At 39.3% G+C, this 24,305-nt stretch overlaps 2 protein-coding genes across 2 annotated transcripts; one reads left to right on the forward strand and one right to left on the reverse strand.

The window, feature by feature from the left end:
• The first annotated feature begins 31 nt into the window (after positions 1 to 31).
• On the forward strand, positions 32 to 10,647 carry aldh6a1 (aldehyde dehydrogenase 6 family, member A1). Its single transcript, XM_088926098.1, has 12 exons — positions 32 to 334; positions 2,551 to 2,592; positions 2,864 to 2,938; positions 4,184 to 4,345; positions 4,561 to 4,639; positions 4,985 to 5,287; positions 6,027 to 6,148; positions 7,256 to 7,445; positions 7,859 to 8,040; positions 8,340 to 8,519; positions 9,454 to 9,552; positions 9,915 to 10,647. Exons 1-12 carry the CDS (start codon positions 296 to 298, stop codon positions 10,017 to 10,019), a joined length of 1,578 nt encoding a protein of 525 aa, XP_088782224.1. The 5' UTR covers positions 32 to 295; the 3' UTR covers positions 10,020 to 10,647.
• A 576-nt stretch (positions 10,648 to 11,223) lies between these two features.
• On the reverse strand, positions 11,224 to 19,717 carry bbof1a (basal body orientation factor 1a). The gene is made up of 9 exons (XM_088925073.1): positions 19,470 to 19,717; positions 18,469 to 18,534; positions 16,129 to 16,272; positions 15,417 to 15,497; positions 14,998 to 15,068; positions 14,128 to 14,272; positions 13,409 to 13,902; positions 12,794 to 12,898; positions 11,224 to 11,558 (listed from the first exon to the last, which is right to left on the reverse strand). Exons 1-9 carry the CDS (start codon positions 19,668 to 19,670, stop codon positions 11,459 to 11,461), a joined length of 1,407 nt encoding a protein of 468 aa, XP_088781199.1. The 5' UTR covers positions 19,671 to 19,717; the 3' UTR covers positions 11,224 to 11,458.
• Positions 19,718 to 24,305: the final 4,588 nt, after the last annotated feature.

Genomic DNA, 24,305 nt, shown 5'->3' on the forward strand with positions numbered 1-24,305 from the left:
CTTGATAGCCGGTTTTCGCCCAATTGAGTCCGAGGGTGGGCGGGTTTTGTCTTAACTTCCAAGGCTATGAGCAAGGTGGATGAAAACTGGGAACCAATTCTCCTCCGAGAGCGGTGGGAGTTTTTTCTCCTGAGATAACGATTGGTGGAATATGTCTTTTTCCCCTCCCATCACGAATAAGTGTGTGTGAAGGAGTTTGTCGTTTCTCCTTTGCTGTCAAAAATTTACGGGGGGCGGGGGTTAATCTTGTGAAATTATTAGGGATTAAATTCATAGCGAGCTATAATTTGCAATCATGGCAACAGCAATTATCAGATCCGTGTGGAGGAATAAGGTAAGAGTGCATTGTGAACAGTTTATGGGTTGGTTTGGTCCCAGATTCTTTGTTTACACAATTCTGTTCCTTGCTCGATAGTTTTTAGTATCCAGCGCATTCCTGGAGTTTCTTGCCTGAAAGTCATACAAGACACTTCTCGTGCGCTTATTGCTAAAAATATGCGGTGTGCTCTAGCTGTCTTTTCCAAATTGATTGGTTACTAAAATTATCCTGGCAGTGAGTGTCGCATTATTAAATTACGTCTGATCGTTTGATTTGGATATGGAAATTGCAGAATAAAAGCTGCTTATACTCATGGTGGGCTCTTGCAAAAAAATAAGTAAGATGCTAGAATTTTTACTTTAGTAAGGACAGGTCAAGCAAGGTGTGCTCAGAGACTGGAGTTCAGATGTGCTTGTGATCTTGTTGGTATAGAAACTTCCTAATATTTAAATTCCTGCCTAACTTTACCCCCCACCCAACACGCACTTCATCATTTATGTGTTGTATCAGAACCACTTCTCCCTGATCACTCAGTGTCACTTGTCAAAAAGGGAAAATGCTGCCTCTTAAGTGCTACATGGCTGTATGTCTTTTTCTGCCAGTACGTCTGGTTTTCTTCAACAAAATCATTCTCTGATCTGAAAAAGAGGACTCATGCAAACAAACGAGTCATTGAACAGTAATTTGATCCATGCATGCTTAACCTTTTATCATTTGCTGAAGTGCACTTTCATATTTCAATTTGACTGCATACATGTATACTATATTTGCTATCTACACCATCAGCAAAAAGAACAAGAGCTCACAGCTGTTTGAACTCAAAAAGAGTCTTATTTCAATCAATGATTTTTGTTACTGCACTGATAAAAGGCTTTATTGTAAATCGACGATTAAAAGCCTTTTCGGTTATTTAAAGATACACATTATTTCATCAGGCTTCTGCAGGGTATCTAGTTCAATTGCTTCTCTAGATCTTTAGATTAGGATAGTTGAACACTCAGAAATAAGGCAACAAAACAATACAAATTCTCTTTTGGACATATTTTAAACACAAATGACAATTTTAGATAAGTAACTCCCCCCAGCCAACCTTTAAATGCAAAATTTGAAGGTTAAGAGAAAATCAGCCAGAAGCACTGTCAGGGGTCATAAGATACAAACTGTGTGTCACTGCCGAAGTTTTGAAGTAGGCCTTAAGGAGCAAAATGTTTGCTGTGGTGTGGAGCCAGCACAGTTTGAGATTACAGCTTTAGGTAAAGGTGGAGATAACATACTGTATCAAGGACAGTGGGGAAAATGTTTGAATTACAACATCGAAATAAAGACTAGAGGACACAATCATAAACTGATTTTTTAAAGTTTGACATTTTTTAGACCGATAACTGGAGGCACGTTTTTTACCAAATGATTTGTACGAGTCTGGAGCAATCTTCCCAGCCATGTTGTCGAAGACGATACATATCTTCTTTCAAGAAACAGCTGGATAACTTGAATCAGCTGCTCCTAGCAGCCAAAATGGCCCAATAGCCTCTCGTTTGTAGCTTTTCGGACGGTTTTACGTGCACTCCTTCCACTCTTTCAAGGCAAAGTGTTTTATACCGAGATTACTAATTAGCAGTAATCTCCTAGAAAATGCCTATACAAAATTCCTTACAGCACTTTTCAGTTATGAAAAAAAATTAAAAATATTCTTTTCATTTGTAGGCTTCTTTTTGTGGACATAGGCTGTTTGCTGAATTATTTTCAAATTTAACAGTTCAGTAAATTATGTAAAAGTAAAGGTTTATATGTCGGGTGGCACAGTGTTCACAGAGCTGGGGCCCTGGGTTCAGTTCCAGACGAGTGCTTGTGTCCGTCCGCTCTGCGAGTGACTGGCGTCCCGTCCAGGGCGTATCCTGCTTTGTGCCCGTTGCTTGCTGGGACAAGCAATCTGAATTGGAAGAAGCGGTTTGAAAATGGATGCATGGATTGTTTTATAGTTCATCAAATTTTCTGTTGAGTTAGATCTAAGAGACCTCTAATAAAAGCTGAATGAGTGTTTGTTTTACCTTTGTAACCGTACAGTATTTTCAGCTTCAAGGCCATGTTGCTGTTTTCCTCAATGAATGATGATGAAGGACCTTTGCAAAATCTAGTTTAGTGTAGTTTAGTTATACGACAGCTTCTTTTCTGCCTTCTCACCAGCGTGTTTACTTCACTGAGCTTATCTTTGCCATGCTCTTGTGTTCCAGGTGCCTCTTGGTGTTGGGCGAATGTACTTCTCCTCCTCTGTGGTGAGTTGGTCCATTTCTTTCATTTTGTAAATTAATGGGAAGAAATGCGATGGTCAAAATGTCATTTCTATTCTACTGTGCATCCAAGGTAATGTAATGTAGTCACTGTTAATTTTTTTCCATGTGAATTCAGGCAGTTTAGCCTTCACTGTGATGAGAGGCATCTGGGATAATAGGGTTTGTTGTTCATAAATGCTATTATTGTTGTTACTGGGTTCTTACTGCATGTGATGAAGCTCTTGAATTATTTACAGTTTTCTTCCTTCCACAGCCCACAACCAAGCTGTTCATTGATGGAAAGTTTATTGAATCCAAGAGTTCAGAATGGATTGACATTCATAATCCTGTAAGTACCCATTAACACTTCCTGAACACTTGTATAAAGGGAAGGATGCATTAAACCTTTCAATTTCAAATGCTTGCATCCTTATTTATGAATTTAATTGACAGCATATTTGATTAACTTGGCAGTTTCACTTTTTAAAAGCCTCCTGTGCCTGCTACTCTGTGAAAGAGGTTAATTACAAACACCTGCCATGATGCAATGAGTTACATTCAGATGGCTGGTCTCTACAGCTGTGCACTTTTAATCAGCCTCTGTCTGGAATATGTGACTGCTTTAATCTCTTTATGTTGTCCTTAAATAGAAAATACTCCAGTTTAATTGAAGATGTATATTCTACCATGCCTATTAATTATTGACTAGGATTTAGTTCAACAAGTAAAAACCCAGCCAACAGAAAATATACTATAGTTTAAGACAAAGTTACATTTAATCGTTACATCATGCTGAAAAGTATGTTCTGTGTTTTGCTATGAAAATCTACTATTATTGTATTGTGTAGAAATACTAATAATTCTTTTAAGAAATTGTATGTCGGGTAGCACCGCTTAATAATTAAGCAATATAATTTTCTGAGTTCAGCAGTTATCTTGCTGTAACCAAGCTCTAAAGGTCAGTCTAGATATGGAAATGGTGTTTGTCTGACTCCAGTGGGCATGGGGGAGTACAGCCTGTGATGTAATCTCAAGAAAAATAAGTAAAATAAAAATCACAAGTGACATATTGGTGACATGGGTCATACCATTGGCTTTACGTCATTATTGTGTGTTATCTTTCTGCCATTTACTGATTTACTTTCAACCGTTTGGCAAAAGTGCTTTTTCAAGGAGCTGTGCTACTGTCCTTACTGCCACAAGCTAGTCAAACTGGCCCTGGGTGCACAAAATTACAAGAAAAGTCTCTCTGGAACCATCTCAACTCTGTCATCTGTAACTTTAATGCATCACACCAAGAGTAGAGAACAAATGCTTTGTTTCTGCAGGGTATAGAGGTACCTTCCAAACAGCACCAGATTAGCACCTGGAGAACACAAATTCTTATTTAATTGGTTTCATAATGCTGCCAGGGTCAGAGATAGAATGAAAACCAGAAACAAAACGGGTCATTAAGGACCAGAGTTGCCCACCTCCGCGCTGCACAATCAGAGAATGAGAAGGAGAAAGAAAAGCGCGTCGCTGGGAAACAAATGTGGTTTTTCTCCCGATTTCTAGTCCTGATTTACCTGCTGTGGGGTTTGCTGTTCCACAGGCCACGAATGAAGTGATTGGCCAAGTGCCCAGAGCTACACAGGAGGAGATGTTGGCCGCTGTGAACTCATGCACCAAGGCCTTCCACTCCTGGTCAGCCACCTCCGTCCTCACCCGTCAGCAGATATTCCTGCGCTACCAGCAGCTCATCAAAGACAACCTGGTAAGAGCCGAGTCCCGCCATCACTGTGGGAATTGTCCTTTTCTGTCCCAAAATGAATTTAGAGGAAAGGTCCTCCTTGTGGCCTTTTCCAAACCCACAGGAATGACTTTGTGCTTGTTTTGCTTCTTCTTCGGACTCCCCCGAGCTACCTCTACGTCTCACCTCCAGTAACCTCCCCACCCTGAGTCTGTTTACATCGCTGGTGTTATTTCCAGAAAGAAATTGCCAAGCTGATCACTCTGGAGCAGGGGAAGACGCTGGCGGACGCAGAAGGAGACGTGTTTCGAGGACTACGTGAGTCCGCCCCTGTCGCGTTTCTGTCCAAACACAAACACTAGCAAGAACGGCCTGTTATTTTGTGTTTGTTTCTGACTGAAGGTGGTTTACTTGTGCCAACACAGCAGTTTTTTAGTTATAGGTCTAGGAAGTTCACATGCAGAACATCTCCCTCTTTGTCCCTGTTTTGAAGGTTTGCAGAAATCTGCACTTGAAGTGACACTTTATGCCTGTGATTGCCATTGGGGTGGAAGGTTGGCCGATTGGTAATGTCAGACGCAGGGAGTTTGGCCCCAGCTGTGCTGTGATCTGGGTGTTGTAGTTATCCCCCAAGGTGCTGAAGCGCTTGGCTCTCTTGTGCAGAGGTGGTGGAGCACACCTGTGGCATCACGTCTCTGATGTTAGGAGAGACCCTGCCCTCCATCACCAAGGACATGGACACCTTCACGTTCCGCATGCCCCTGGGCGTCTGTGCGGGCATTGCGCCATTCAACTTCCCCGCCATGATCCCCCTGTGGATGTTTCCAATGGGCATGGTCTGTGGAAACACCTACCTGATGAAACCCTCCGAGAGAGTGCCAGGGGCAACCATGCTGCTCGCCAAGCTGCTGCAGGATGCTGGCGCCCCAGACGGCACGCTGAATATCATCCATGGACAGCATGATGGTAAGAGCACTCAGCGTTTCCACTGACCGCCCTGAGTCCCAGCGATCAAGTCCTGATCTCCATCTGCTCAATCTTACTTCCTTTGTTGTCCCAGATGGGAAATTTCCTTTGCAAGCAACACAATACACAATAAGAGACATACTTGTTTGATGAGAAAGAAAAAAGTAAAAATATAAAAGTTAAATATACAGACCATTGTCCGCATCAAGCAGGTTAATAGCTGTGGGAACAAACGTTAGTTCTATTGCATTTGAATCAGGCCGTCTAAACCGACGCCCAGATGAAAGGCACTCAAATTCACTGTGCAGGAGGTGGTCATGACACTCAGTGGTTATATTGCCCTTCTGCACTATTTAGTTGACATAGAGGATTTTCGCTTCAAAGTCCTGCTCTCTGTTTTTATTGTTTTTCTTAAATAGGACAGATTAAATAAAAGTTCTATATTGTGCTCTCTTTACTTTGTCCATTGATTTCTTACCTTGCCTGTCTGATTGCAGACAGTATAGATTTTGGTAATGTGTTGGGGGTGTCTGTTCACCCCGTTTACTGTAGAAATAATAACCACATGTAGTAACATGACTCCATTTGCAGAGACAGAAGCCCATGCACTTATTTTTTTTTTAAATATATTTTTCAGGGAACACCTGATGCAGAATTTCTCAATAAGAGGAAGGCTGATTGTGCCCAGAAGGCCTGATGATTTAACCTGAATCGATGTGCAACTTTTGTTTTGTTCCAGCTGTAAACTTCATCTGTGACCATCCTGCAATCAAGGCCATCAGCTTCGTGGGCTCAAACCAGGCAGGAGAATACATCTATGAGAGGGGATCCAAAAATGGCAAACGAGTGCAGTCCAACATGGTACACATCTGGCACATAGATACCTCATTTGACATGCTTGTTAACAGATAATAGTAGAGTTTTCAGGTGGGTAGCTGCATCAGCATGCGTAGGCTGCAAAGGAACAAGTAATAGGTTTATTCCGTGCTGAAATGAGAAGAAAGAAATCGCAATGTTTCGTCTGTGGAGCCTTCTTCGGGTGTGAGAAAGACAGGGCAGACGGCAAAGATTAAATAGCATAGGAGTTCAAAAGCTGGGAGAGGGGAGGAGGCGGCAGCAGGGGAGAGGCAGAGAGGCCACTCAGGTGGTGCGAAGTGGGGAGAGGTGAAGAGAGGGGTGAAGTCGAAACCTGCATGTGAATAGAGAAGATGACACGAAAACAAGTCTGTCATTGAGAGAAGGGGGAAGGTGTGAACCACGTTTCAGGATCATTTTTGTTTCTGATGTCTTTCTGCTGTGGGAGTAAAGAAACCCTTCTTTGAGAATGCAGAGGGAGAGATCAGTGTGATCATGGCCGTCCGAGGTGAAATGAGAAACTGTGGGCTTGGAGAAATCTTTCATCTTCACAGCCCTAACATGTTCTCTGAAGCGGTCTCCTAGTCTCCTTCCGGTTTCCCCAACATAGATAGCTGGACATTTCCTGCAAGAGATACAGTAAATGAGGTTGCTGGGGGTACAAGAGGTCGCTTGGGTGATCTGGAATTGTCCTGAGGGGCCATGAATGAGTAACATTTTCATCTAGAACATTTCTAAACATTAGAACTCTTTAAATACTTCTCTATTTCTGTTTTTGTCCAGGAGATGGCAGTGTAGCCTAAATATTGTGATTTAACCCCTCGCTTTCTTCTTCATTGACCGCGTTTGGGCTTGAGATTTTTCTTGGCAAATAAAATATTATCAGATACTTTTTAATGCTCTGTTGAAGAATGATGCTGGACTGAAGTTCGGAGGCATTTCAGGGATGTCGAAATTTGGATCTAAGCAAAGTACAGCGCAGACTCCAATTTTAGATTCCTCCAAGTAGTTTAGTAGTAATAAAATGAATGAGAGGGGTAGAATGGTCTTTAGATGGGATTAATGCCCGTTAGTGACGTGTGCCTACCTGAAGCCTGTTCCTTCTGTTTCCAGGGAGCAAAGAACCATGGGGTGGTGATGCCTGATGCCAACAAGGAGAACACTCTGAACCAGCTGGTTGGCGCCGCGTTCGGTGCAGCAGGGCAGCGCTGCATGGCCCTCTCCACAGCCATTCTTGTGGGCGAGGCCCGGGCCTGGCTGCCGGAGCTGGTGGAGAAGGCCAAGAAGCTCCGAGTGAACGCAGGTACTGTAGGCTGTGGGGGCTTCCTGCCTGATTTTGTAGCTATAGCTCGTTTCCACAGGTGGTTCAAAAACCTTTGAAATCCGTGGGGGGAAATAAGCAGACTGATTGAGAAGTATCATTACTTCGGCCCCGGAACGTGATGTGTTCATGCACTTGAAATGCTATATCTCTTCGCTGAAGTAGCTACTACCTTAAGGTTGACGATTCTTTGTAGTTGTAAATGGCGGCTTTTAGTGGCCTTCTATTCCACCCTGATTTCAGAAGGGGATCAACATGCAAAATGGAATCGTGCCCCTTTCTTTGCGGTAAAATTGCGCTGAAATTGAAACTTCCCTGTAGGTTTGTGGGGCAGCCCTCCAGCCTGCAGTCGGTATCTTGCTCCTGATCCATGTGCCGCTTCTCCTGTTCCCCAGGGGACCAGCCTGGTGCAGACCTGGGGCCCCTGATCTCCCCTCAGGCCAGGACGCGAGTGTGTGAACTGATCCAGAGTGGGGTGGACGAGGGCGCCTCCCTGCTGTTGGACGGCAGGAACGTTCAGATCAAGGGCTACGAGAGGGGCAATTTCGTGGGCCCCACCATCCTGGCCAACGTCAAAGTGAGGATCAGTCTGTTCGTCCAGCGCCACTCGGCTTCCCTCCACGTCATCAAGGGACATAGTTCAGTCCTTTACTCAGTTTATAACCATCAGTTAGACGGTACCGCAGGCTCTTACTGAAGACACTTTGTGGCGTGGGTTGAAAGGGCGTTGTGATTTACAGCCCTAACTTAAGTCATGTGCACGAATTTGCAAGGTATGTTTAAGTTGACTGTCATGAGTAAAGTGGCTTCCTGGCCAAAAACAATGTCACAGTGTATCTTTTCCCCTCTCCCAACCCCCACTGTCCTGCCCTTTAGCCCAGTATGAAGTGCTACACAGAGGAAATCTTTGGACCGGTCCTGGTGGTCCTGGAAGCAGAGAGCCTCGATGAAGCTATTGAAATGGTGAACAGGAACCCGTATGGCAATGGCACTGCCATCTTCACCACTAATGGAGCTACGGCCCGCAAGTACACCCACGAGGTGGATGTTGGACAGGTAGGAGCAGCACTTTGGTCATTGGCCAAAAAATCACTCTAGCCTGAGGCTGAGAGAATTTCAGTGCAGGACACGTTAGTCTCAAATCCCATCAAGAAACTGAGGTATGCTGCTGATTCATTATGTGTACATTCTGTACCAAAAAGGTATTGTTATGTGTTGCACAACTGTTTGAGAGCAAACATGTTTTTCTTTTAAACATAGATTGCTGCTGCCAAGGGCAGAACCTTCGTGATCTTGTTTTTGCAAATAATCTGTCTACATTATACTCTTACCGGTATCTCCGGAGATTTGTATTCAATATCAGCCTTCTTTAAGCACCTTTATTTTTTTAATCCGCCTTAAGAAAAATAGTTCTGGCCCCCACCTGCAGCCTGCAGCCGTTGGGTAGTGAAGAGCACTTCGTCCTTCCCTTTATGATATTCCTAAGCCCAGCAAAAGTCCCTGCAGCTTGATGCCACAAAACCACTTTGCTTTTGATTTCAGCCAGAGGACACACTTCTATTTTCAGAATTACACCCACGTTTGAACAATTCCTTCAAATAAAGAAACTTCCAGCCGTGAAAAAGAAAATCTTTTGCCAAATCTGCCAGATTTAACTGCCATTCACCTGCCACTAGTTAAATGGCATTTCCAAATAACTTGATTTTAGTTTTCACAGTGCATTTTTGTATTGTGATGTACCTGTATGCAGCTGTTCATTAAGATTTCTAGTGCTGGTTAATTTGGCGTGTGGCTTGTTTTTCTTGAGATAGTAAGAGTTTACTGTACATCATATTGAAATGCCACCTGTTTTTTGAAGTTTTGGAATGCTGCCATTATCTTAGTAGTTTTAGGGGCGATTCTGACGTGAAGACGTTCAGTCGTAATCCCTCAGACGGTAGGTTTGATGGCTTGCTGGTGTGATGGCCACAATGTAATGTGCTTGGTGCAGGTTGGAGTAAATGTACCGATCCCTGTGCCTCTACCCATGTTCTCCTTCACTGGGTCTCGAGGTTCATTCAGAGGGGATACAAACTTCTATGGTAAACAAGTGAGTATTCTACTGTGTGTTGTTAAAAAATATAAATATTACAGCCAAGGTGTAATATACCATGTTTGGTCAAGATGATTGATAGATCATTTTAATTTTGAACAGCTTTGTTAAAGAAGGATCCCCCACTCCTTATTAAATAAATTAAAATGAATGTACTGTAAATGCCTTTTGATAGGATGCAAAAACCTAAGAAATTAAAAGTAACTGTTTCTTCGTGGGAAGGTCTTTATTCCTTTGTACTGTAGATGTCATCGGAAATAGCACAAAAGGGTCAAGCTGAACCCTTTATTAAAGGAGGCACAATGGCTGGTTAATAAAAGTAACAACTCAAATCTAAGGGGGTGTTCTGCTTTCTGCAGGGAATTCAGTTTTACACTCAGATCAAGACTGTCACATCTCAATGGAAGGAGGAAGATGCCACTCTGAAAAGCCCTGCTGTTGTCATGCCAACCATGGGACGCTAGGAGAGCTGTTCTGAAAAAAGTCTGTGAAATATCGATGCAAAAATCCAACTGCCATAGATCTGGAAAAGAATGTAACTGATGGGCAAGCCTAAATAGTTAGTGTCAGAGGCAATGTCTTTTGTTTTAGTCTCCTTATTCCTTTCTTGTAGGATGTGCATCCTCAGTCTTAGTGTATACTTGAAACACACAGTCATACCTTTCATCTGTTAGCATTGAGAAAGGGATGGTAGACCACCGTGTGGGGTCTTCCATAAGGAACTGGGAAAGAGTGCCTTTTCAGTTACTTTCCAAAGGAGGGTGCTGTACAATTTAGTTAACGTATCTTAACCAAGTGACACAGCAGTGCCAAGCCTTTGATTTAGGAAGAATACACGCAGTGCTCTTTTCCATTTTCTTTGGCTGCTACTTACCGTGTATCAGTACTTTACATTGTGTGGTTTGTATGAGAATAACAGAACTTGTACCTTTCTGCTATTAATATCTGGGGTAGGATACACTGCTTTGGTAACATGTGGTCATTGCCCCCATATTGTACCTCAGGATGTTTGTAGTCCTTGCTGATGAAATTTATTTTGTTAGAAATTTCCAGTGAGTGAATGGATTTTCTGAATAAATGCTATAAAATCAGTATTTTTGTTGATTACTGACACATTTTCACCAAAAGCAGTCGTTGTTCTCTGATCAATTAAAAAAAATCAATTTCAATAAAATTGTCTTTCTAAAAAACACCCTTGCTTTAGAACCCTGATCCCATTTTTTTACTGCTGAACTTCTTACATGCCATGACGGGACTTCAGAAACTCTTTACAGTACGATTTACACTGACTCTGGCTACGTGGACACAGCATTTGGTTATGTATTCTCCAGGAACCTGTTAACTTCCTAACAATTATAGCTTTGTTTGCTTTAGCCTTTGCTGAAAACGCTAAAGAGCTATAAACTAAGAAACTGCAATAGTTTAAGCATAATAGATGTGGTCCTGAATTCTGGTCCTAAACTGTGATCAGTGCATTGTATGTGAACAATGTCAGGAAATAATTAAAACTTAAAATATTTTGACTTTTGGGTGTGATCTGTTAGTTAGCTTTGTTTTCAAAGTCACCAGTTTTATGTTAATATGCATTTCTTTCATACACTTGTAATTTTCAATTCCTCTGGGAACTTGAATTCTTCAGCCCCACAAAAAATAGAACTGTTTCATTGCTTTCGGTTAAAGAAAAACTGCTTTATTATTAAAGGAGAGAAAATGCCAAAGGAGACGCTGGTGAGTGTTCAGTAGTTCACCTTCCACGTAATTGTAAATTCCATTCTTTCTTCACGTTGAAAGATGTGTCATCTACTGAAAATACTTTCCATGTACAGTAAGAGTGTGAAGATTTAGACTGCAATGCATTCTCAAAGGACAGATTTATATTTTATTTTTCCAGCCCTTGTATGTGTCACGTAGTCTGAATATCTGGCAGCACACCGGCATGAGATGGTAGTTCGGACACTGGAGCCTGGGTGATAAAAGTTAGACTGGGAGTCTTGTCCTGAATCCTGTGCGGCAGAAATAAGAATCCATCAATAATTTAAATTAATATGTAAGATTAAGATGCATTGATTTTCTAAATCATGCCTTTCAATAGCACATTTCAAACTCTTCAGTACTGTACTAATCGTAGGCTTTACAGGGGGAAGAGTCAAGAGCAACAGAAAAAGACACTCTTGAGCAACTGTTTCTATACTGTAGTTATAGAAGAGGAAAATTACTAATTGAATCGACTTTCTGTTTTTTAATAAATATTTTTGTTTAGCTTTTTTTACAAATCTAAATATATTTTATATTTTTTCAGGCTTACTGCCACTTCATCTTCATTATAAACCTGCTTGAGTTTCTTTTTTTCAGAGAATTGTCTCTGAAACCTATCCTACCAGAGCACATGGCTTGTAGCCTGTTTGCAGGTTACAACAGGTCAGAACCTGACAGTGGAAATTTCCCTGTGACTTGTGCCACCAAAGCCTTTATGTGCTTCTCTGTGAGGAAAAGTCCACATGAAATCGAAAAGAATGTGCTTCCCTCCCGAAAAACAAAATGTTTTCCAGCTGTTCTTTGACCACAAGTGTTCAAAGAAATAAACCTCTGCCGCACGTGAAGAATGGCGGCGAGGCCAAAGACACTGTGCGGAGCCAGATGTTTGTTTCCGAGCACGAGCTGTGGCTGTCTATTTTTACTATCACACCAAACGTTGTTTCTCCCCCTTTTTTGAAAGCTGCTTGTTGGGAAAAATTTGGTTAAAACATTACTGATGTTTTATGGTGCCCGGTTAATTCAGAAAAGGCTGTTTAATAGATTAAAAAAAAAGGAGACAGTTTTTCTCCCGGACTGGTTCACATTAGGATCCACTGATGCTGGGAGAAGACATTTGGAGGCTCCCAAATGTGACACTTTCTGGTGTTAAAGTCTAGAATTGGATTTTTATTTTGAATTTTAGTCACCTTTAGTAGTTTTCCATGCAGTTTATCCTAATAATTGATCTAAAGGTAAGGCATTCACTTAAAAGGCCTTGCTTAAATTAAAGAGAGAAAGTTTTCACCTTCATATACAGTACATTTTGATTTTTTTGTTTTGGAAGGGGGCACATTCTTTTGTGAATTTCAAAATGTTGCATCAAATCAAAATCCCCACAGTATTTACACAAATAAATAAACCACTCGTAATAATTCTATATGAACTGTCTACACCTTTAGAAGACACAGAAATGAGGACCTAAAGGCACAAAACACAGAAGTACCTTGTTTTGAGACCATTCATTTTGGCAAAGAGTAGTCTCAGCACTTTCTCCTTCTGCTCCCATGTCAGTTCTGAGATATCCACCCTGTTGCTATGTATGTTCACCCTACAACAGAATTTAATTGCTCAAAAAAGTAATTGCCAACAAACAAGTGTCACTGCAGTAAAACTGTAATAATCTGCACACTGTTATCGTGACCTACAATGACAAGCAATTTTGTTTTGAAATGGTAATACTGGAATACAATATGTACAGCATTCATGTGCATTTACTATTGCAAATTGTATTAGTGATGAATAATGATAAATATATGTATGCATACCGACATAATTTCCATCAATCCAGTAAGCTGGAGCCTATCCCAGCAGCAAGAACAGGCAGGACTATAACTTGAATTGCAAACCAGACTGAATCCAGTCTGTCACAGGACTAACACACATAACATTTTCCCCATTTTGGAACCACCTCTATTTTTAATACAATATACCACTGATAGCAGTACAAATGTAAAGACAAAGCCTAGGGGCCAAAAAAAAGTATTGTAATAAAATTGATGTCTGCCACTCACTGTTAACTATGTAAAACCATATCACCTTATGAAACACCCAATCTTACCATTTCTCTGCTTCTTCCAGGTCAGTGTAGACGCTGTTAGTGCTATGCTGGTTTTTGTTGAAGGTCCTGATTTTGGGGTACTCCTGCCTCCCTGCTCGGCCCTCCTGCATTCTCTTCAGGTAGGCATCCTGCGCTGCTTGCTTGTATTGCACTCGGCTGGCCAGGATCTCCTTCCTCACCTGGTCCAGAGCCTCCTGGAAGAAAAGCTCCACCTCTGTACGCTGCTCCACAATATTCTTCGCCAGCTTCTTCACCCGATTCATCTCACGGTCCTTCATGCTGAGAAGATGTTGGAGTTTGCTGATCTCGACATGGCCTGCTTCTGTAGCAATCACAGCCTGCCGCTTGGTGTTGTTCTTCTCAGTTTCAAACTCACTGGTCATGAACCCCAACGCCTCCTCCAGTGTAGCTACCTTCCTCCGCAGCTCTGCTATTTCTTCCTTCTGTTGTTTCAGCTGGGCAACTTTCTCCTGCACAAGTAACTCATTGGTTTCCTGAGAAGAAACAAATGGTGTACAGCAATACAGAAGAAAATAATTGGGTAACTGATTAGACACACATTGAATTTTGGTGAGTGAACACACAACAAAAAATGAAACTCTATAGCATAAATAAAAAATCATATGAAAAGGTCCGCTGATACCTGTAACAAAAGTAAAAACACATAAGATTACTTTCTTCTTAGTTCTTCCAAGCTGTCACACCAGGAATAGCTGTACCTTATGCTGTGCAAGGTTGTCATTTTCCTCTGCTATTGCCACTGTCATTTTCTTTAATTCTTCTGCTTCTTTTATGTGGTAGCTCAGTGCTTCATTAAGTCTGACATTCTCTTTGAAGACAGAGCGAGCAGCATCATCCAGTTGCCTGAGAGAGAACAAAAGAGTTGCTGTTCTCATGATCAACATGAAAGCAAAAATCAATCCTTCCCTCTTTATCTTCCTACTTAGAGTACCTTTGTCTTTAATTAAGACAACATATGTGACTTAATACTTACTACTAAAGATCACAGCAGTGTTTGTAACAAGAAAATCAGTTACAAAGGTAAAAATCAAGTATGAGAGCTTAAAGCTCACTAGGGACCTTGGTGGACTCTGGTGGGCTTCTGACTGTAAAAGAAATTTTACAAAGTTAATCCACCTCTGCAAAGGAATCCCAGTCACACAGTTAATGGCATAGCACAGTTTAGAACCAGTGCCTTCCAAACTACAGAGACTAACCTAGACCAGGTATGGTACCAGGTATATGGTACCAGATACACTTGCAGGTGATTAATATAGAAGCTTGAAGATCTTATTTAATAGAATGTTTTTTTTTCATTGGGAACATTGCTAAATGTACAGCTATAGCTGTAAAACCAGACTGCCAGATACACATGGCATAACCAACAGAGGAATCTTTATTGCAAGTTCTCCCCCATTACAGTTGTAATTATTGGGTCAGGTGCAACATGCTGAAAAATAAGAGTAATGTGGTTCAAATAATACACAAAATGTTTCTATAAATAATATTAATTTGTCATTTTTTTAATACTGGGACTGTTTCTTTAACATTATAATTAGATCATGCAATTGTACAGATAGGAGACTTACACAATGGCTTCATTATGAGCTCTCTCTGCCAGCTGCATGATCCTCTGCTCAGCCTCCTTCTCCAGGCGAAGCTGTGGAAAACATAACATGCAATGTCCACATCTCACTCAGCAAACATCATCCCTAGTTCCTCAAAAAGTTTTAAAATAAGCCTTTTTTATTTATTTATCTATCTGCATTTAAAGCAATGTAGAATTCAAATCTTGACAATGAATTAGTTATTGCAGCTTCCTGGTTTAGTATGTCACATCACAAACAGTGCTGTAGAAGCTGCCAAGGATTTAAGGTATGTAATGCTCAGAAAACCCCTTGGCTGCTTTTATTTCTGTTAAGGGGCAACTGATTAAAAGGGCTTTGCACTTACTGCGGGCTACAGTACAGATTCAATATAAGAATTTGAATTCATACAACTAGCCTACCTTCTCACTAAAAAATCTATGTTCCATTCTTGCCACAGTTTCCTTGTGATTCTTGTCCGCAACATACATGCTCTCCTTTATCTAGACAGAAAACAATTGTAAAATGTCAGTAGTTATTAATACTGTTATTCACTAGGCTGTAAAGGTGCTGCATAGATAAATTAAATTACAGACCAAGTCTTATCATGTTGTGCGTTGCAGTTTCATAGTAGTACCAACAGTTTTTTTTTACTTCAGCAAAAAAGAATTGATGAATTTAGTACTGGTTATTAAGGACTGAATGAAATTTCCTTGTTTTGTTAGTTCTATGTTCTATGCTTAAGAGAATATTCATTTCATTCACTGTCAGAAGGCCTAGTATTCCCGGTAAAGGACACAGCTAACCCGATACTCTCCTGGAAGCACAAGGCACACAGTGGGACTACACCATTGGCACGACAACTGTTCATCACAGGACACACACAGAACACAATAGGATATTATCCATGTAATTGTCTAACAATAGCATAATAACAAACACGTAATAGTATACAAATATGCTGTAATTGTCGCTTTGAAGACTCTTGATGAATAAAGGTTAAACCGTATTTTTTCCAAGTGTCTTAAAATGAAACCAAAAATGTACTTTAACTATAAAAAGCGCATTAGCAGCTCTCCTTCCTTTGCATTCTCTTGTATCTTCTATGAAAATTAAACTGTATGGAACACTAACATCATCAAGCTCCTTTTCCATCTGAGCTTTCTTCTTGCGGAACTCCTTGATCATCTTCAGCTCTCCCTGGATCATACGGAACTCATTGGATCTTTTTTTGAATCTTTCTTCCAGTTCATTCAGCTTATGTGTGTAGTCCTTCACCTGCAACACACAGCCAGGCCAAGTCAGTCAGAGCAGTCAGACATGACATCAAATAGAAAGTATCACTGAACTGAAGATCAACACTCCTGTTACTTAAGTAAGTAGCAGCTACTAGTAAACATGGAAGTGGAAGAAACTAATCAGTTAATGACATCAATCACTGTATCACACCTGAAAGCAAAATGAATAATAATAATTATTATATAATAATAAGAGCAGTCATCACCATTCACACCACACTCATTCCATACCCAGTGATTCAGCAGTCCAACCTATTTTCACCTAAGTAAAAAATAGACATAAAAAAGAAACTAACTGCTTGTTTTGGTCATATTCAAAAATAATATATCCATTGTCTTGAAAAACTGAGTCATTTTTTCACTATGAATAAACAGGAAGTTGATCTTTAAATTCAGAAGTAGGTATGACCTAATCTTCTGGAACATGACAGTGCTACTTACAGTACAACTAGTTGCAAAAGACACAGTTTATTTTCAGGAAATAGCTGCACATATCATTCAATCCCAATATTAACATTTTAGTTGGAGATGAAGAGTACCCACATTTCAGCTTTACTAAAACATCTACGGACATTATAATAATAAATTGTGGCATGGAGGTTCTCTCATGTGAGAGACTGAAGACTGACATACTTCATTGCTTAGTGGAGAAACAACTTTAAAACCCTTATCTACTTCATTTAAATACGGCACATTTGCCTCAATGAGCCGCATATAATTTGCCTAAAAATGGTTTGTGTGTAGTCATATAAACCGAAATTAAAAAGTCACTAACTCTAAAGGATTTTGACAAGTATTATGGAGGTCCAATATTTTTAAGACTGGAAGCTTTATTTTTTTAAACCGTGTTACTTAAAAACCTTTAATTGCACTGTGCTTTAGCAGATTTATTTGCTGTCTTTGATATTTTTTTATTGCCTTTCACAAAGTGGTGCAAACAGCAAATTGATGGAAAATTCCTGATGAATATGAGTGCTTTGATTGTGCTGCTGACTTTCTCACCCTCTAGAAGCACATGTTTAACTCCTTAAATAGTGACACAATCCATCATACTCATGTTCCCTACTGTACTTTGATGCTGATGGTTTCCATTACTAAAGTCTTCTAAAACAAATTGTTTTATCACTTTATGCTAAAAATGACCTTGAGGTGGGGCATATAATACAATCTTCAATTTATAATGCAACCACAACAATATTTTCCAGTGTTAATTCTATATGGGCTAATGGGGCAATGCCTTAGTTTCTAAATGGGAATGTTTTAACTTGGTCCAGACCAACCTTTATTTTCCAAGCTACTGAGGCCCGTTTTTACCAGCTGCATGAAGTAATAGAGGGCGATGGAAAACAGCTGTTCACCACTGTTGGGGATTTCTAAATTTAAGTTTATCATGTACTTCTGATAGTCCAGCTATGTGATTGCTCCAGTGATTTGGTCATTTGATTCACCCTTTAGCTGGCTGTGACACAGTAAAAGCATTAGAAAGGATTGCCATCACCCCCAGAAATTTATGCAGCATATTTTGAGGGACGTTTCGAAAAGACTGGTTTTCCAAATGTGTCCATCATGCTTGCCAAAAAAAGGAAAACACACTAGCAATTACAGCACAAACAATCCATAAGCCGTCGAAGAGATGAAGAAAATTATATCAAAATTTGTATACATGTTCCAGGCTCATGCAGGTCTTAATTATGTGTTTTTAAGGCCACAGAAATGAATTAGTATAATTTCAGGGTGTATAATTGAATATGTAGTGTTTTTGTTTTTTGTTCTTTTTTACTTAAAGGAATACAATAAATGTGTAATTAAAAAGAACACTGTTGGTCAAACATAATATTCCACCACATATATATTGTTGTTCTTGTGCTGTTTTTAACTACCATTAAATATATATAATACACTAGGTAAAAACAACAATAGATATAATTCATATAAAGTTGTGATTGGCAAGGTTTATGACAATGTACTCTGATGTATGTAGCTAGCAATGGGTGTACACAGAAATGATCCATTCCCATTTGAAACCTAGTTGCACTATTCAAATCACATTGCTCCCTATTCTCTAAAAAGGGAAAAAATGATGTTTTTTCATGTTTGAAATCATATTGTTACATAGATTATTTATTTGTAAAGTATGATATTATTGTAACAGGACAAAAAAGTCAAAAAGGCTTACCAGCTGCTCATTCTCTTCTCTGGCCTTACGTCTTTCTTCTCTGAGTTGCTCTTCTAACTTCGCAATCTGGAAAATTAGTGTGAACAACAATGCAGGCAAAACAAAATTGCAAGCAGCAATATTGCATAAGGTAAAATAACTACAGCAAAACGTAGTGAGCAATCATCAAATTCTCAGAATACGCATGATCCATGTCATGCTAAAGATGAATACAGGAATTAATTAATAGTGACTAAAGTGTGAAATTAAAGTAACCAAATTACTAGTAATAAAACGTTTTGTACTTGTCTTTACAGGAGCATAGCTAATCTTGAGATACTTCAGAGATTCCATATCTCTGACAAAACCTTCATTACACATTGTGAAATACAAAAACTGAAAATTTGCTGTAAACAGCAAAAGATAATTACCATATATAATGCTAGTTTTGAAAGCAATACATACAGTACTAATCTTGCCAGAACACTTTGTATTACCTTAATCTTGCTTTAGCATATATTTACAGTGGTGTACGATCAACTTAGGGCTAACTGCATAATTGCTTCAACTGGAGCCAGAAATATTTTTACAAGTAATAGTATTTCTGTGAGATTTAGTCATTCCAAAAACAAATGTAGTACATGAAATACCGCAAGTTACAACTGTATCATTTCCCTGATTTCTGCATAGAGACTAAGACCTGCATAAACATCACTGACTAATACCTACCCTAGTAATGCAAACAGTTGAGAAATGTTCATCATAGGCCTTTCTGCATAATTAACAAATTGTTAGCATTTATTAATGTTGTTGACAACTTAATCCAAGACTGCTCATTGTCAACAATTTACTTAATTGTTGTCAATATCAGCACAAGATTCATTATTATGTGTATGTGTTAATTAAGTATTAACACACAGGCTATGTTTAGTGTTAGGAGGTTCAGGTTTGGGTAGACTGAATACTACTAACATATACCCTCGTTTAGGAAAACCATCAATGACACCTTGACCCTTCCTTACCATTTCATCTTTCCCAATGTCCTTCTTCTTTAGGAAGGCGATGACCTCCACGGTATCCTTCTCTGTGCGGGACCGCTGGCCGGTGAGCTCCTCGTTGGCTCTGGCCAGTCTGCGAGCAGCGTCTCTGTACTCTGCCCGGGACTGTTCTGTCATATTCAGCCTGGCTTCCCACAGAGCAGCGTTCGCCTTCGCTTTCTCCATGTCCGACTCCTTGTCAACCTTAGACTCCTGCTTGCCATTCTTGTTTCCTTTACTGGAGATGCCTCAGATTAGTCAAACATGCTCTGAACCCTTGTGCATTGTATTATACCTAAGAACATCTTCTGAAAGTGTGAAGCATTTAACAGTACAGTACTATGAGAAATAAGTGGTATTAGAGAAAAAGTAGTTCACATTTAGTGCTACCATTTAGTTGTATTGTCTACATGTTTATATATGTTATTTACATACAATATAACACTTAAAATATAAAGTTTTATTATTTAAACTTTAATTTGTATTGAATCAATCTTTTCTCCATAAAGCTTTTATTACCTGGTATAGTTCACCACACACTATATGCCACAAATGTATTAAAGAAAACACAAAGTAATATTATTGCTGCCCTAGCAAAGCACACAGACATGGAAGACATCCATACCTTTTTTTAAATTATTTTATTCTGTAATTTAGTAACCGCTTCTTGTGTAGGTGAATGTTTTTCAAATTCATCTGAATGTGGGAGAGGGTAACATTTGTTGGATTTATTTTTTAATGAATAAAAAACAACAAAAATATATTTAATTTATATTTTCCAAAGCATTTAATTTCATGCAAACGTATATAAGATGTCAAGATGTGGTAACTATTTTTTGACACTTAATTTGCAGTAAAACAAGAACTGCAAAAGAAGAACAGAAATAACCTTACCCTTTTCCCTTCTTTCCCTTTTTCCCTTTCTTCTTAGGCATTGCTTACAGTTTTGACCCAAAGGAAAAATAAACTTTATATTAGTTTTTGTCCTTAGCTTTTACAGCGCTTTATTTACGTTCTGTACTGTCACTATGGAAACGAACCATTTAACGCAGAAACAGTGACGTTTTACCCAGATTGTGCTGTTACCCCGGAAACAGAGCTGGACATAAAAAATGCACACAGGAGTGTTTCTCGCAGAAAGTTCTGACGTTTAACACAAGATCTGAATCAGTGACGTTCTTCACATGTAGAGATGTCAGTGTTTGAGCCTAGTTTACTGCATTGGTCGGGCGATAACTGGACGTTAGGCTTTTTTATCATGTGTTTTTATCACGTTGTCAGGAAAAATAATTATCCCTAAAAACACATTATTAAGTAGTAACTTTATGTTTTATCGGGATTATTTGTGTACAATATATTTATGTTGTTCATCTGGATTTTTAAGCAGATGCTCCAGTAGCCGTACAGCTACATGAAAAATCCAAATTATGCCACTGCCTTGTAAAAACAAAGAGTTATTTCTTAATACTTTAAATGAGAATCGCAGTCCTATAGTCTTGCAGTACTTAGCATAAAACGACCAGCTTGCTCATGATTATGGATGGTAACGTTTAAGTTATTTATTAATATTTATTAATTAATTAATTTAAAATTTCATCTCGAAAGCATTTCGTTAACTGACGCTCTGCTCCTGAACAATGTACAGAATTGAGACGCGTTGCCCCTATGTCGTTTGTCGTTTTATCATGTTCAAGTTTAAGAAAGTCTGTTGACCGGCTGGAGCCTCACCGTACTGACGGCAGGTGAGTTTCAGTGATTTTTTGTAGTTCATGAAGGGGCTGGGTGGAGAGGTTATACGCAATGATTTGGGGATTGTGAAGTTAAGGAACAGCGGTGCTGCTGATCAAAGTTTGCTGGAAAATGTACTCCATTACTTTAAAGTTTAGGTATCCAAATCGTCACTGTCCGTACACACACAATCGTACATCTAGCCCCTGGGACCCTGATGGTCCATTAAGCGGGTATAAAGTGTTTAACCGATTGTTTAAACGTTGGTCTGGACCCCAGTTCCTTCAGTATTTATAGTGCTTAATGAATATTTAATTGCTTAAGCCGTTCCATTAATTACTGAAGTTGTTTACTACGAAACAAGTTCAAGAAACGTAGGATATTTTCTGGTGAGAGATCAAAAAGCAGCACACCTTAGTTTTAAGTTATAGAATTTGATGATTTTATTATTTCACTTAATGTCTTCGTCCTGAGTAGAGACATGACACACAATATTCATTATAGTGACATACAGCACTATACATGGTTAAATAATCAGTGAAACACTGAATTCATACTGAGACTTTGTTTAAATCTAGAAATTGCATGGAAAGCACCCGTCATGAAAGCCTTAAATGTTTTATATACCCCAATTAGTGACTAAGAATAGTCACTCATCTCATGGTGTCTGCAGTGGGCTATATCCATGGCTCATCCATGTTTTAATTAGAAATGCAGAGGGCATCATCACAAGCACAATTTTTTTGTAAGTGTCTTGTGTCACTTGAAGCTACCAAATTGATTGCAACAGATTTAATTACAGATGTGTTAAAGACGTGTTAAGCGGGAATAATTTGAGTGCTCATTACCATTGACGCTACCAGATCCTCTGATTGTGCCACTAATTGAAGAATCTGCATTTGACTGACGAAAAGAGTTGGGATTGTGGTGAAAGGTCTGCCGGAGAACTGTTTTTTTTTTTTCAGAAGTGAGTCTTGAGAGTTGTATCACCAGAAAGCCACTGACTGGCTCATCATCTATGAGAGTCCTGCCTTTGCACTACAGCAAACAGCATCCTGAATATTTGCAACGTCTGGACTAACCTTGAAAGGGACTCCAGATAGCTTCCAGAACGTTTGAGTCTTCAAGTAACTTGTCACTTGCAGATGCTTGTACAGATTACATGAGCTGAAAAAGAAGCCACAACATTAAAACAAATTACAGTTGACTTGGCAGATTTCAGAAAACCTAGCATTCAGAGATGTAAAGTGCGTATTTAGGGTTGGACATATTTTTGATGTTCTGTCGTCCTGCCTGGATCACATTTGTACAAAATCACATCAGCAAAGGCTATATAGTGTAGGATCAAGACACTGGAAGCAGTTCAAAGAACATTCCATGAAAAAATAAATAAATCACAAAATGTAAGGGTGTAGCTGCTGTATATTTAAGCTTATAGCATTTAGTATTGGCAAACTATATGGATTTTACCAACTAAATTTAAAGCTAATTGCTATGAGAGAGCAAACAAAATAAAAAAAAGTTTTTTTCTAAACTGTGATTATCACTGGCGTCATAATGGCATGTTAAGAGCTTTACAACGCACATTCTGGGTAGGACACCCACAAACTGAATTTTAAAGGTAAATAAGAAGGACAGCAATAGATGAACACAACTTTGCATGAAGCGAAGAAGTCTATGTACTGCAAAGCCACTTTAATAGTTGCTGCATTTGACTTTTTTTGTTCATTTGTAGGTATTGTGTATAAATAAGAGCAAAGTGATGCTTTTGCTGACAACATTAGAGGCACATCTTTAATGAATATTTCATTACAGATGACTGGTTTAATCTCCGACATGTTCATCCATAAACACACAGGCACTCTCACAGAGACCTTGCCTGAAGCTGGGAAAGACAAGGATTCACATGGCTTGAAGAACTTCACAAGCCAGTATGTTTGTTACTGGCCATTTGGAAAAAAAAGTACAGCAAAGTCAGATGTAATCTTAGGTGTGCAAATGTCTTATTGCCCCATCAGTAATTTTTAGATTGACTGCTGTCACTGATTTTGATATAGCTGAAGATACACGTTTTACAGGCGGTTTTTAGCTGTCTGGTCTGGCCTTTTGCACTATTAATGAAACTTGTATTCCTTAACAGTGCCCTTACTTGATTTCGATCCATTGTAGATCGGCTGTTGTAGCGATCACATTAGTTTTTATTCATTCATTCCGAAGGACAGTATGCTGTCGTCATCTTTACATGATTTGCCTTAACGTGTTGGGAACTGCCGTGACTCAAGACCCTTGGATTTAAAGAAAAAAGGTAGTGGCTTTGCCAAATCCCGACAAGCAGAGTTAATTATGTGTTAAGATTCGCTGCATGCACAATGCTAAGCGTTGTCTGCAGTTATTAAAAAAATTATCTGCAAAACACTAAAATTAGACAAGATGCAGATTCATCACGATCTGTAGTTAAGTCTTAACTAAATTATAAAGTACCTTTACCTTTTGTCATTTCTGAGTTTTTTAAGCTGTATTGATTTCAGTAAACTACTGTAGGTGTTTAACAGTCATTTTCTACTTCACAGAAGATTTCACTAGGCTAAAGCTTTTTCCTGTACCACTGTTAGTGTTGAGACCAGCCACTTGTTTAAGAACTGGAATGTCAAAACCCTACTCATTGCATTTGGTGTTGTGCCAGTTGTCTAATAGCCAAATGTTCTTCACCAAACAATATGGGCGAGTAGCTCTACACTGACATTTTTTGTTAGGGCATACATTTTAAAACCTAGAGACAGAGAAGGAAAAAAATACTGACTTTTATGAATGTACGGCTCCTGTTTATTTCTCACTCAGTCTATGCAAAGCAGGATTATCTTCTTTTATGCACAGAAATTTGCATGATTTGGGGTTTCTGTGTCCCATGAATATAGTAAAGAATGGCTAAGACCTGTTGTGCATTCAGGACTAAGTTTGTGCGGATCTGTTTCACCAACTGCAAGTGATAAGTGAGCAAACTGTGATTTTCCTGGCTGTTGCAAGGTGTGAGTAATTTGGTTCTAAGTCACTGCTAACAATGAATTTGCTTTCTGATCTACACGTCCATTATTA

Source organism: Atractosteus spatula, chromosome 9, assembly GCF_055471065.1.
Source record: "Atractosteus spatula isolate fAtrSpa1 chromosome 9, fAtrSpa1.hap1, whole genome shotgun sequence".
Taxonomy (NCBI): domain Eukaryota; kingdom Metazoa; phylum Chordata; class Actinopteri; order Semionotiformes; family Lepisosteidae; genus Atractosteus; species Atractosteus spatula.

What these genes read in the sequence shown, in the direction of transcription:
- aldh6a1 (XM_088926098.1), top strand. Translation starts at nt 296, where the DNA reads ATGGCAACAGCAATTATCAGATCCGTGTGGAGGAATAAG. An exon ending in GGATTGACATTCATAATCCT is followed by an intron (nt 2,939 to 4,183) that starts GTAAGTACCCAT and finishes GCTGTTCCACAG; the next exon opens with GCCACGAATGAAGTGATTGG. An exon ending in CATCCATGGACAGCATGATG is followed by an intron (nt 5,288 to 6,026) that starts GTAAGAGCACTC and finishes GTTTTGTTCCAG; the next exon opens with CTGTAAACTTCATCTGTGAC.
- bbof1a (XM_088925073.1), bottom strand. Translation starts at nt 19,670, where the DNA reads ATGGAGAAAGCGAAGGCGAACGCTGCTCTGTGGGAAGCCAGGCTGAAT. An exon ending in ATAGATTTTTTAGTGAGAAG is followed by an intron (nt 15,069 to 15,416) that starts GTAGGCTAGTTG and finishes TGTTTTCCACAG; the next exon opens with CTTCGCCTGGAGAAGGAGGC. An exon ending in GCTCATAATGAAGCCATTGT is followed by an intron (nt 14,273 to 14,997) that starts GTAAGTCTCCTA and finishes GTTCTCTCTCAG; the next exon opens with GCAACTGGATGATGCTGCTC.